Source organism: Tenrec ecaudatus, chromosome 1, assembly GCF_050624435.1.
Source record: "Tenrec ecaudatus isolate mTenEca1 chromosome 1, mTenEca1.hap1, whole genome shotgun sequence".
NCBI lineage: Eukaryota > Metazoa > Chordata > Mammalia > Afrosoricida > Tenrecidae > Tenrec > Tenrec ecaudatus.
In genome coordinates, this window is record NC_134530.1 from 98145354 (window position 1) to 98157862 (window position 12509).

At 37.9% G+C, this 12509-nt stretch overlaps 1 protein-coding gene across 2 annotated transcripts in view; it reads left to right on the forward strand.

Annotated features, from left to right (window-relative positions):
• Window positions 1-12509, forward strand: part of LRRC7 (leucine rich repeat containing 7) — a 480765-nt gene that overhangs the window by 335753 nt on the left and 132503 nt on the right. For both annotated transcript variants that reach the window (XM_075540042.1, XM_075540036.1), the window contains exon 10: window positions 3368-3440. In XM_075540042.1, coding sequence (XP_075396157.1) covers window positions 3368-3440 — 73 coding nt within the window. The remainder of the gene's footprint in view (window positions 1-3367; window positions 3441-12509) is intronic.

Sequence of the window (12509 nt, forward strand, 5' to 3'; positions counted from 1 at the left end):
ATATTTGGCAAACAAGCAGTAAGGCAGGCAATGGGCATTGCATTACATTACTATTTAGGATGGGAATGGTTCTCAAAATGAGAACTATTGTTCCAGTAGCTCATTCCTTTGAGCAATCTTCTGACATCTTAAATAACATTGTATTTTACACATCTGAGTTGTCTTACAATAAATTATACTATAAAGTAGAATGGCTGGCTTTCCTCAGAAACCTCCCTTTACGTCAACAATATCTAGATAGAGGACTCAGAGCTCTGTTCTGAGACCAGAAAGTAATTCATTGATGCTAATTTGATGGAGAGTACATTTTGCCTTCCTTGTCTGAGCATTTATAGGTTCTGGTTTTAGCAACTAAAATGATAGGTTTCCCTTCTTTGTGCCTAGTTTACTTCCTCAGCAGCTCTGGGGCATTGGGGGTATGCTACACACACGAACGCTCTCTGTGGACTGAGTCTCTTTCCTCAAGCTAGCCTCGAGACAAGCAGGGCACATCATCCTTCTAGACAGAGAGGCATCTTCTAGGTAGCAGAGAGACGCAACCAAGGAATTTCCTTCCCCCAATTAATGTCTCATACTCAGTGCTTAGTAACAAAGGCTTTGTAGTCAGATCACTTCAATTCCAAAGCTGGCTCTTCTCATTATCTGTGTGAACTTAAGCAAGCTCCTTGATCTCTGTGTACCTCACTTTCATCATCTATTAAGTGAGATGCTAACATCATAGGATGTAAAATACATAGGTAAAATTGCTTAGAAGAGTACTTGGCACATGGTAAGGATGCCACATCAAAGTTTGCCATTATATTGATAAAATAAATATTGTTACAAGCGCATTTCTAGTTGGCTTTTCAAAATCTGTTGCATGTGTGTGCATGTCATTTAAATATTAGTGATTTTGATAATAAATTATACCAATGTTGACTTATATGTGTCCATAAGTAACCAAAATCACAGTAAAGTACCTCTTTTTCGCCTCCAGTGCCTCTTGGTTGAGATTATAGGATGCAGGAATGGGGAACTGGGCAGGCATACTGGTAGAGAAGAGCAGTCGGATCAAATGTGCTTGATTCCTGTAGAGCAGAAAAGGCAGAGCAGATATAACAATGAAATGTAATAAAGTGATTTTTTTGTTTGACAAAAGATATGGGCAATGGGGGTCTAATTCCACTCTAGGGCAATCAGGTTTCAGAAGGGCCCAACATAGTCCAGTGTATTCCCTGTAATGGGGTGTGCGCATGACAAAGTAACCTCATCAGGAGTGAGTGTGGGTCCTTTAAATTATAGAGAAGCAGCTGAGCCTTCCGTATTTAAAGCCATAGAAAATTCTGTTATTTCTCAAAGCCATCAGTCTATTTTCCAGAAAATCTGTCCCATCACCCTTTTTACTTCTTATCTCCCACCTGCCTCATTTTTCCCTCCGCTCCCTCAGACACAGGGCCCCCATCCCAAAGGCTGCTCTAGCCTACGGTCGTGTGCTTATTCAGCCATCTCTGTGCAGCAAAAAGCTTCCTGGGACCCAGTCTGGTGATCCTGCATTTCCTCTCTGGTTATGTCAGTCCTCCGCTAGGTCTACTGGTGGACAACAGTCTAATTAGAGCTACCAAATCATTGGTGGGGGGTGGGGTGGGAATTAAATCTAATTCTTAGTTTCTTTCTTAATTGCTGATATTGGTAAATAAACTCAGATGTCCATTTGTATTTCCAAAGTTAACATTTTAAAATCATTTTATTGGGGGTTCTTACACTCTTATCACAATTTACCCATCAATGGCATCATGCACATTTGTACATGTGTTGCCATCACCCTTTTCACAATGTCTTCTTTCTACTTCAGCCCTTGGTGTCAGCTCCTCCTTTTGAAATGAGTGAATATTTGAATATTTAAATAGCTGTTATTTTAACATCCTTGCTAATGAAGCTAAAAGGATCCGCCCATTCTTTGAACATAGAGTATGGAAGTCCGTGTTCAAAGGTCAAGATGAGCTACTGGCATGTCAACCAGCCTTTCCCAAATGTTGCTGGTATCCGGAGGCACAAACCAATACCCTAGCTTCAAATACGTTAGGGATTCTCCTCCAGTGGTCTTTCTACGTGAATGATACTTCTATCCACTATGGAGCCTACATGCTTCGACAGCACACGGAGCAGTAGACCAAAATGTAAAGGGAAAATGGCTTTTATTTCAAACTTCTCAAGATTTGCTCTATGATTTTGAGGAACTTTCAAAACACATAAGGGGGCCATCATTTATAGCTGAGTCTCAAAATATATTCAGAAGACACAAGCCTTCCAAGATAGTCTGCATATACATGCACACACACACACACACAAATTCCACAGATATGTTTGGACGATGACATTTCTTCATTAGTATATTAAAATCTCCTAGAAAACCTGTATTTAAAAATCTGTGTATTTTGTTTAATTTGGCATTTCCCAAACACCTTTGAAGACAAACCTGCTATTATCAATCAGAACAAGTTTTCTGCAGAACACAGTAGTCTGCAGTATATATGAGTAGTTCCGATGTAAAATAAACATTGATTAGCAATAAGTAGAAAATTGCATTGAAAAGTGAATGTTTGCCCTTGGATTCGGAGTTTTTTAAGTCGGATTGGTACCTTTAGAGTAGATTATGACGGCATAAACAAGCTATGCCAAATTGGCATTAAGCCACATGCCGCTGCTGTCGAATAACTCTGTGGCTATTAGTCCCGAAAAACCCCTGAGAGGAGAAAGCAGTGATGGTGGGGAGGGCAGAAATCATCCAGTGAAAGAGAAATAGTTGCAACCTCAATTCTTGACCAGTTTGACATGGTGTATTAAAGAATATATAGCTTCCTACTGATGCAAGTACGGATTTATAATACCAACAGTCTATGGTCATCTGCTGTCCTTTCCAGGCCATAATTACAACCACTGCTTGGCTTTATCACATTATCCACTCATAAATTTTTGTGCTTAATTCAGATTTATTTTCAATTTGTGTCACGACAGGAATGTTAGTCTTTAGTGCTTAGAGCAGTTAATTAAATATTAAATCACAGCTGGCTTGAAAACTCTCAACTGCTCCCTTTAAGACACAGTAGACTAGGGAAATGCACTGTTAGTGTCAACTCGGGTTTCCACGGTGCCCTGTGTTTGTTTACTTGTCTGTACCCAGAACTACAATCGATGTAAACAAATTTTTTGCAATTACAATATCATAACAAGCCTGTACTCAAATGTTAGTTTGGAGATTTGCATGATCAGGATGTAGCCAATTAGTGTGTCAAGCATTTCATCGTGATTGATATCTTTTACTTTTTACATCTCACTTCTTGTCATAAATCTGCTCCTTTGTATTAACAAAACTTCTTCTCTCTTTTAGGCCTCTTGAAAAAACTAACTACTCTAAAAGTAGATGACAATCAGCTTACAATCCTACCCAACACCATCGGAAAGTAAGTGCCAGTGCGTCATACCAGCCAGTCTGTCTAAAGCCAGAAACAAAGGATGCATTGGTTTGTCCACTCCAAAATATTTCCTGCCTGGGCTCTCAGTAATCTTGTAAACACATCAACTTAAAGCATATAGACGTGTGTGTGCATATTCCTCATATACTGAGCAGTACATCGACATTAAATATATCACTTCATGAGAAATACCCACAAATCTTTCACAGGCACTAGTAACAAAGCCGGCAATTATACTCTTACGAACATTTTCTAGATGCTACTAATTTAATGAAGTCACAGCTTTAAATTTGCTTTTACTTAAGTATTTCTTATGGAATAAAATTAATTTTATGAGCTTCTACGGTATGTATGCCTTAGTATGTTATAATTATTGTATAAATCCTACTTAAGATTTATAGACATGTACTGTAGAAGTTAAAGAAAAAAAGTATTTGCTTTAGCTAGAATTTTTAGAAGCTTCAAGTCACCATCACCTGTTAAGGATAAAATATACTCCATTTGGGAGGACAAGTTTATTTCCAGTTTCATATTGTCCTTAATATTTGACTCACAATTCTATAAGTAATATATATTACCACCCATCGGTTCTTAAATGCTTTGTTCATAATTTGTGTAAAGTGGAAAGCCATAAAGAATGTCTTCATTCTGAAACTATGGAAAGCTGTTTTGTCAGAAAATTGTCCCACATTTCAGTAGGAAGACTTCTATCAATTTTTAATTTAGGAGATTTGAGTAAATCTAAAAGAGGAGATCCTAACTTATTTTTAACAGCTTTGCTAGCCATAAGAGACATGCATTCGGGATGTACATTTTAGAAAAGTTTGTAAAAATTCCCAAAATAGAAATATGATTCTGAAAAAATGGAACCATAGCCCAGATTTCCTACAATTCATCCCATATCACTTCCCAGCCTTGATAGTCACTCCTTATCAGGGGTCCCAGGGATCCAGCACACTGACACCAGGCCCTCGGTCCCTTCTCTCCTCAACAACAGTGTTTTCAGTAGATAGCATTGTCAGTTCTAACCTCCTGACTTTCTTGAAAAGACAAATGAAATGCATAAGCATTTTTGAAGTAAGGATTTTCTGCTAATGCGATATAGCCAGAATATAACCCAAATTAATACTGAAAGGTGAGAAATTTTACAATTTATATGAATCTAACGGTACCTATACTGATAAAATCCACCATTTAACACGTCTTGTTCCCGAGGCGTCAGCCCCACTGGCCTTTCTAGGCATCAAATAAACTAGGCTTTTTCCCGCTGCAGGACTTTCTGACTTGATGCTACCTCTACCCATTTCTGGCCAAATCAGTGCTGATTCATACTGACTCTATGTGACAGACTAGACCTTCCCCACAGGTATTCCAAAGCGGTAAATCCTGACCAAAACAGAGCGCCACATCTCCCTCCCATGGTGTGCTACCTTTACCTGAACTATTCTCCTGTCACTCTTTACAATGCTGACTACTCACCTTTTACATCTGTACTTTCAACCTTCAGTGTGCATTCAAATCAACTGGCAATATTCTTCAAAAAAGTTTATTATGAGAAACCTACCTGAGGTTCTGCTTTGATCAAGATCCCAGTGGATGACGATGCTGCAGGCTCATAGATAACACTTTGAGTAACAAAGCCCTTTGTCTAGATTAAAGAGCCTATTGGCACAGTTCAACGTGGCTGCTAACTGAACATTTGCATTTAGAACTCACCCAGCGGCCCAGAGGGAGAAAGAGCCGGTGGTCTTCTCCTTTACATCTGTCAGTCTGGGGGGCAGCTCTACTCAGTTTTATGAGTTAAACACATTTGATGGCCGTCAACGACCACATGCACGAAATGAAATATAATCTCCACAGGGTAGCTTTCCCAGCATGTCCTAATGAATGAAACTTCTTTTACAAGCATAGATTGACAAGTTTTCTCTGTCCCGGTTGCTGTTTTATCTCCTTTATAGCACTTTTTACCATTACTAATTGTATATTTTGAAATCATCTTATTTCTTTATTCCATCTCTTAAATACATATGCCACACTTCAGTTGATGAAGTTTTGGCACTCATGTTGCAAAATTGTGAAAGCATTTTAAAAATTATAAGCACAGGATCATAGTTTACTTTTGGTTTTGACTCCTCTATATGGTTCCAAGCAAATAAATGTTCTTCAGTAAAAGGAGGAGATTATCAAAGATTAATGTTGATGATGAATATGGTGGCATTTCTATGACTCTTCGGTCTTAATTTCCCACTACATGCTTGATTCAGAGTGAAAATGAAAAATGGAGAAATTATTCAAATGAATACAGATGCTAGGATATTGAGAATTCACATGCTTAGTTATTTTCATTTTATTTTTTAATGATAACTCTCTTTTTCTTAAAAGCATGAGATTTATCAAAGATAAATGGGCCTATTTAGTTCAAGGGTTGATGGCTGGTTTAGATAAAGCTTAAGAATCCTTCTACACAAACTCATTTTTAGTGGTTTTTCAATACCTTTGTCTTCCTGTGGTTATTGTTTGAGGGGAAAAATGAAGAAAGTACTAAAGAAATGGACTAATAAAAACAGGAAAAAATAGAAGACAGTAATACTTTATAATGACTTTTTTCTACCTGAGAGAATTCATAAATTGCTAGATTAGGGGTTTAGTTCAAGAGTTAGAGATAAAACTTTATTACAATCTTATTAAATGATACCCCATATGATATAAGGAAGTATTTTTAAACATGCAACAGCCTATAATTTATTATGAAGCATTCTTTTTTCTCATGCAAAGCTTCATAAAACATTCTTTATAGAAGTTTGAGTACAAAAATCCCAGAAATGTTATATGAGATACAATGATCAGAAATATGTTCATTATATAGATAAATTGTTTCATTATGTGGGGCTTGTCTTTTGAATTTTTATTAATGTATCATGGCAAAATGTATATAATAAAATATTTCCCATCTTTCAGTCATTTTTAAGTGTGCAATTTAGTGATATTAAGTACATAACCATCCCGTTCACATCTCATCACTACCCATCCCCAATTTTTTATCACATTTAATACAAAAATCATTAACCATTATGCAATAATAACCATTAAGCCTTTGGCCATTTTTAATAACACAATGATTTGAAATTATCTGAGTAATTTATTTTCAAATTATTTTCTATAACCCCTATGTCTTTTTTGTCAAATTATCTACAAAATTGGTTATTTTGTTGTTGAAGTTAGTGCCTAGGAATTCCAGAGGGTCTAAGAACTGAATGTGCAATCATCAGCATCATAATAAACATTTTCTTGTGTGCTCACATTCTGTCAACCCAAGGTCCAATACTTTGACATGCATTATCTTATTGAATTAAAGGCTCCAGGAGGACTCCTTGATAGCTGGTAGTTCCCTATCGACAGATAGAGTAATTGAGGGTGAGAGAAATTACCAGAGCTAAAGTCAAGCAGGATGATGCCCTCGTGCTATGGGTGATAGTGAATTCATGCACCTCATAAATGAGTTTCCCTGTTTGGTGATTTGATGGATTCTATTGCTCTATCAAGCAATATCATTAATATGCTACACAAGTAAATGATACTAGAGATCACTGTGAGATGGTTGCTCTAGTACAGTGGTAGGGAGCTGCCAGAAACTCAAGTCAGATTCAAAAAGAGGACATGGAGCAAGGGATAGCACAGCTGATATCAGATGGATCTTGACTGAAAGGGGAGACGACCAGCAGACTGTTTACCTGTGTGTCGTTGCCTATGCAAAGGCGGTCGACTGTGTCTGTCAGAGGATGGATAACATCGCAAAGAATGGAAGTTCCAGGGCCTCGTGTGAATTCAAGGGCAGTGGTTCCGACAGGCCAAGGGCATCCAGCTCAAAGTCTTTAAAACAGGAAAGGTGTGTGTCAGCTTTGTATCATTTAGCCATGTTTATTCAATGTGTATGCTGAGCAAATGATCCAAGGAACTAGACTGTATAAAGAAGAACGCAATGCAATACCATGAGTGAGGAAAACTCATTAACTACATGTAATAAGCAGATGACACAACCATTCTGCGGAACACGAAGAAGACACACTGATGAAGACAAAAGACCACACCCTCAGATGGATGACACCTAAACATGAAGGAAACAGAACTCACAACTGGGCTCATTAGCAACAACATGATACATGAAAGATGAACATTGTTGAGTAGTTCATTCACTTGGATTCACAATGAATGCCCACGGAAACATCAGTCAAGAAATCAAATGATGTATCATTGCACTGAGTAAATCGATGCCTTTAGTATCAAAAGGCAAAGATGTCACTTTGAAGACTAAGGTGTACCTGATGCAAGCCATGGCATGTTCAATGGCATCATGTGATGTTGAGAGTTTATGTCTACTACACACTCGTGGGTGAAGGTACGGGTGGAGCACAACCTACCAATCAGGTTGCAGCCTCATGACACTCCCTTGTAGCTTAAAAACAAAAGAGGGAAACCTTCAAGAAGATGGAGTGACACAGTGTCTGCCACCATGGGCTCACGCACAGCAAGGCTTGACAGGCAGGCGCAGGACTGGGCAGTGCTTCAACTGCAATGCACAGTTTATGCAACTATTTTGTTCCAGAGGCAAGATGTCTTCCATAAAATGAGAAACTTCATGTTGACACTTATCTTTCTCAGCTTTAGTCTTCAACCACAATAATGAAAATTCAAAATCCATATGGATATTTAAGTCTTGCATATTTAAGTCTTGAAAAATCCATATGGATATTTAAGCCTTGCTCTCATAAGGTATATTCAAATAGAAAGACTGCTGAACTAGATACTATAAAATATGAACAGTCATGCAAAGCAGAACAACTCTTTTCTTCTCCGTGGCCTTCAGATTCATGAAGGACATTACAAGGAGCATTGCCTTTGGAATCAAATACCCTGGTGTGGGTGTGAACCCTGCTTGGATCACATAGGATGTAAACAGGCTCACACATTGGGCCGCTAGCCACGGAGTCAGTAGTTTGAATCCACCAGCTACTCTGCAGGAGAAAGATGTGGTTTTACCCTTCTGAAAACAATTACAGTGTTGGAAACCCAGGACAGTTCTATCTAATGGCAGTGAGGCTTGTTATTGTTGTTGATGTTTGACAAACTGCCTCACTTTTATTAACACGGATGTTTAAAAATTGTATTCTATTTTTAATATTCCAGTATTCTATATTCACTTTTATAATAACAATAATATAAGCAATTTTTCTATCTTTATGCTATGAATTCTGCTTCTTTCTGTCCCTTAAACATGGAAGAAAACAAAAGAAATGGGTAAGGAATGAACATAACTTGGGGAGAAGATCTGAGGCATTGAAGAGATTTTCTTCATCATATATCCATTTGTATTTTTGGAATTTTATATCATGTAAATGGTTTTATCTAGTTAAAAATTTAAAGACAAAATGTAAGCATACCCAAACACCTCACCAAATAAAACTCAATTTTTTTTCTTTGCAATTATATCCAAGTCTTTCCATAGTCTGGCCTAGACCAGTGTTTCTCAACATGTAATCCCAAGACCAGCAGCATCATCCAAATGCGGGAACTTGTTAGGAAGCATATTTGGGGCAACCACCTCAGACTGAGTCAAAAAATTGGATATCAAGCCAGGAAATCCATGTCCTCGCAAACTCTCCTGGTTATTAGGATGCACAATAAACTGAAAAGTATGGGTGGCATCTTACTTCCACAATGATTGAGTCGCTCTCTTCTCAAATCCTATTCCAGTGTGCCTCCATCAAAATTACCCAGGATCCTTTTTAAAAATGAAGCTCCCTTTTAAAGAAAGGTAAACTTAGCGGTATGGACTTTGGATCTGAATTCAGATCCTGTAGATTCAAATTGCTCTTTTTTAATGTGCTTTTGAGTAACATAGAGCATTAGTTCCTGCCTTAGTAAATTGGGAAATTCTCGTATTAATGCCTACTTCAAAAAGATGTTATGCACATTACATGTATTAATAAAAAGAGGTCTTAGAATAGTGTCTTACACAATAACACACATTCAATGATTTTTTTAAAAATAAATAAGCCTAATCAATAAATAAGTGTAATAAATAAGTCTAAAGATTGACTATTTTAAATTTCTGGGGTTTGGACCCATGAAATGAATGGGCTTATTGGGTGTGTTTTTTTTTAAGATTTCTTTCCTTTCTGTACTACCCACTTGATCTCATCAGAATCTTCCTCTTAATTAGAAGTTCTCGCCCAATTATGAAGAAAAAGATGAGGCGTTCCATTACCATAAACAGCCACGGTCTCAGAAACTCACAAGGGCAGTTCTACCCTGTCCTACACGGTCACTATGATTTGTACTCGGCTGAATGGCAGTGAGTGCGCCCACTTATTAACTACCCCAGAAATCCCCAAATTCTATTCCTCAAAGCGGTCATTGCCTGAGATTTTAGTGAGTTTGCTATTAAAGCAGATTTCATTGACAAACAAATTTTAGGACTCTCTATGTAAGCTAGAGAAGCACTACTGATTTGTGATTGTTTTTAGCAATCCTATTAATTCATTGTTTAACTTTGAAATTGTCATTTAACTTTTTAATTACTCTGCTGTCATCCCAACTAGAAGCTCCTTGGGGGTTGAGATTATGTCTTAAGTGCTTTCTTCTCTCCATTTGACCTTGGCAATATAGCACAGGGAATGTTGGCAGGTCTTGGAGCTTGAGCTGCACTTCAATCTTGACTTCCTCACCCATTGATTAATTGACTTAGGGTAAATTTATTGATATCTCAGATACTAAACTTTAAAATGGAGACCATAATAATACTACATTGTGGAGGGTTATCTCATACTTAATATCAAATAGTAAGCCTTCAATAAATTACAGTCATTATTAACAGTCACTGCCATTGAGTTGATTCTAACTCTTAGCAACCCCATAGGACTGGAGAAAACTCTCCCTGTGGGTTTGCAAGATTATAAATCTGTACAACAGTAGAATGTCTCCATAGAATGTAGAGAGAAAATTTAAAACACACTTAAATTTTTTTAATGTATTTCCCAAAGTAACAAAGGTAGTCTAACAAAATCAATGTCCTTGAGAAAAGAACAGATAACTGATCAAATGAAATTAAACAGATGATTGCGTAAGATATCAGTAAAAGGACAAAACCCATGCTATGCGATGACACCAATTGTAAAGACATCTTCCTACAGTGCATGCTCCTTCCTCACTCTCTGCCCTTAGGCTTTGGGATTTTGACCACTGTGGAGTGTGAACAAATTATAATTCCAATATTTATTCCAGTGTGTATGAAATGTGTCTGTATCTTAGCTGTTTAAGAAATTTTTCTGCATCCGCCCTTGAAACATAAGTGTTTTTGGAAGCAAATAAAGCTATGTTCTATTCATAGGTTGCAAATATGTTCACAAAAAAAATTTACATTTTCGTGATATTTTTTTCAGTTAGTCAAATGTTTGTGTATGTGCTATAGATATGTATATATGCATACACACTTTTTATTTACAGTTAATTTAGATACTTTCCTAAAGAGGATAGAGTGGGGTAAAGGTTACTCCATTGCTTTGAAGAGATTGAGGAAACTTGGAAAAAAGAAATGTATTAAATATGATCATAGTAATTATTTTCAAAATCACTCAATATCAACTTCATCGATAAACCTACTAAATGATTTTTATATTTTTCCATCACATGCTGTTCTAGGTTTTACATGAATTTGATGTTCACTAGGGGATTTAATACAAAAATTGAATGAGTTTCCTTAAGTAAACACTATAGAATAGCAAGTGGTATGTTTTACTAAGCTGATAAGACACTTGAAGCGCTCAAGAGTCTATGCCAGCTGACTGGAAGAGATCCATATTTGTGTGTGTTCCAAAGAAACGTGAGTCAACAAAAATACAAAAATTATCTAACAAAATCATCAGCATCACACACATGTAAGTTTTTGCTGAAGATAATTTAGATCCATTGCAACAATGCGTCAACAGTGCCCTAACCAATCTTTTTTTTAAGCAGAAAAGCCACTAACATACAAAATTTACGAGGTAAAAAACAAAACAAATTTTTAAAAGACTAAACAAAAAGATAGCAAATATTAAAAGAAAAATTGCTAGTAGTTCAAGGTCAGTGCGTTGGCCTATAGGAGTGTTTTCTAGGTGTAGCTTGTGAGGCGCCACGTCCTGGCACGAAAGACCATCCTTTATACTCCCTCGGGATCCCTTTGCTCTGCTTCCTTCACTGCTCCATTGCACGCCCCCAGTGTTTGCCTCCGTGTGGCGGTGTCAGCTCAGTCGCACATCCCCCACTGTGTCTCAGGTGCTTTCCCGTGTAGGGCCATGTGTTGGTGCAGGGTGTCGCATCTCGTAGTGTGGTCAGCTGAATGGTCCTCTCTGTATGATGGGCCCTTCTAGCTGGGCTATCGACCTTGCGCTTGGTGGACCTATGTGTACTCCACTACGTCCTTTCTCCTTCTTTTGTTTCAGCTTCCTTCTGGATGTGTTGTGGTGGGTCAGTTCCTTTCCCACTCCAGACGATCAATTTTTGTTTTCTGTGGTATTCCTTTCGAGTGTGGGGGTCGGCCTAATTCTGGTTTGGGCCGGCTTGTCGTCCAGCATCTTTGTGTAGACCTCTGTACTTTGCGTTGCCCTCCTTGTTTGGTGTGTCGTGGTGGGGTCCGTATGCATGTTCCAGATCTCGCTTAACATAATTCCTTCCAGCTCTTCCCATGAAATAACGTGTTTCATGTGCTCATCGGTGCTTTTCAGTGCTGCATAATACTCCATTGTGTGTATGTGCCAAAGTTTGCTAATCCACTCGTCTGTCGATGGAAACTTAGGCTGTTTCCAAGTCTTTGCTATTGTGAGTTGTGCCACAATAAACATTGGAGCGCATATGACTGGTCGTGTTTTATTTGCTGCTTCAACCGGGTATATGCCCAGTAGAGGGATGGCTAGGTCATAAGGTAGACCAATTTACATTTTCTTTAGGTATCGCCAGATTGCTTTCCACAGTGGCTGTACAAATCTGCACGACCACCAGCAGTGGAGGAGGATTCCTACT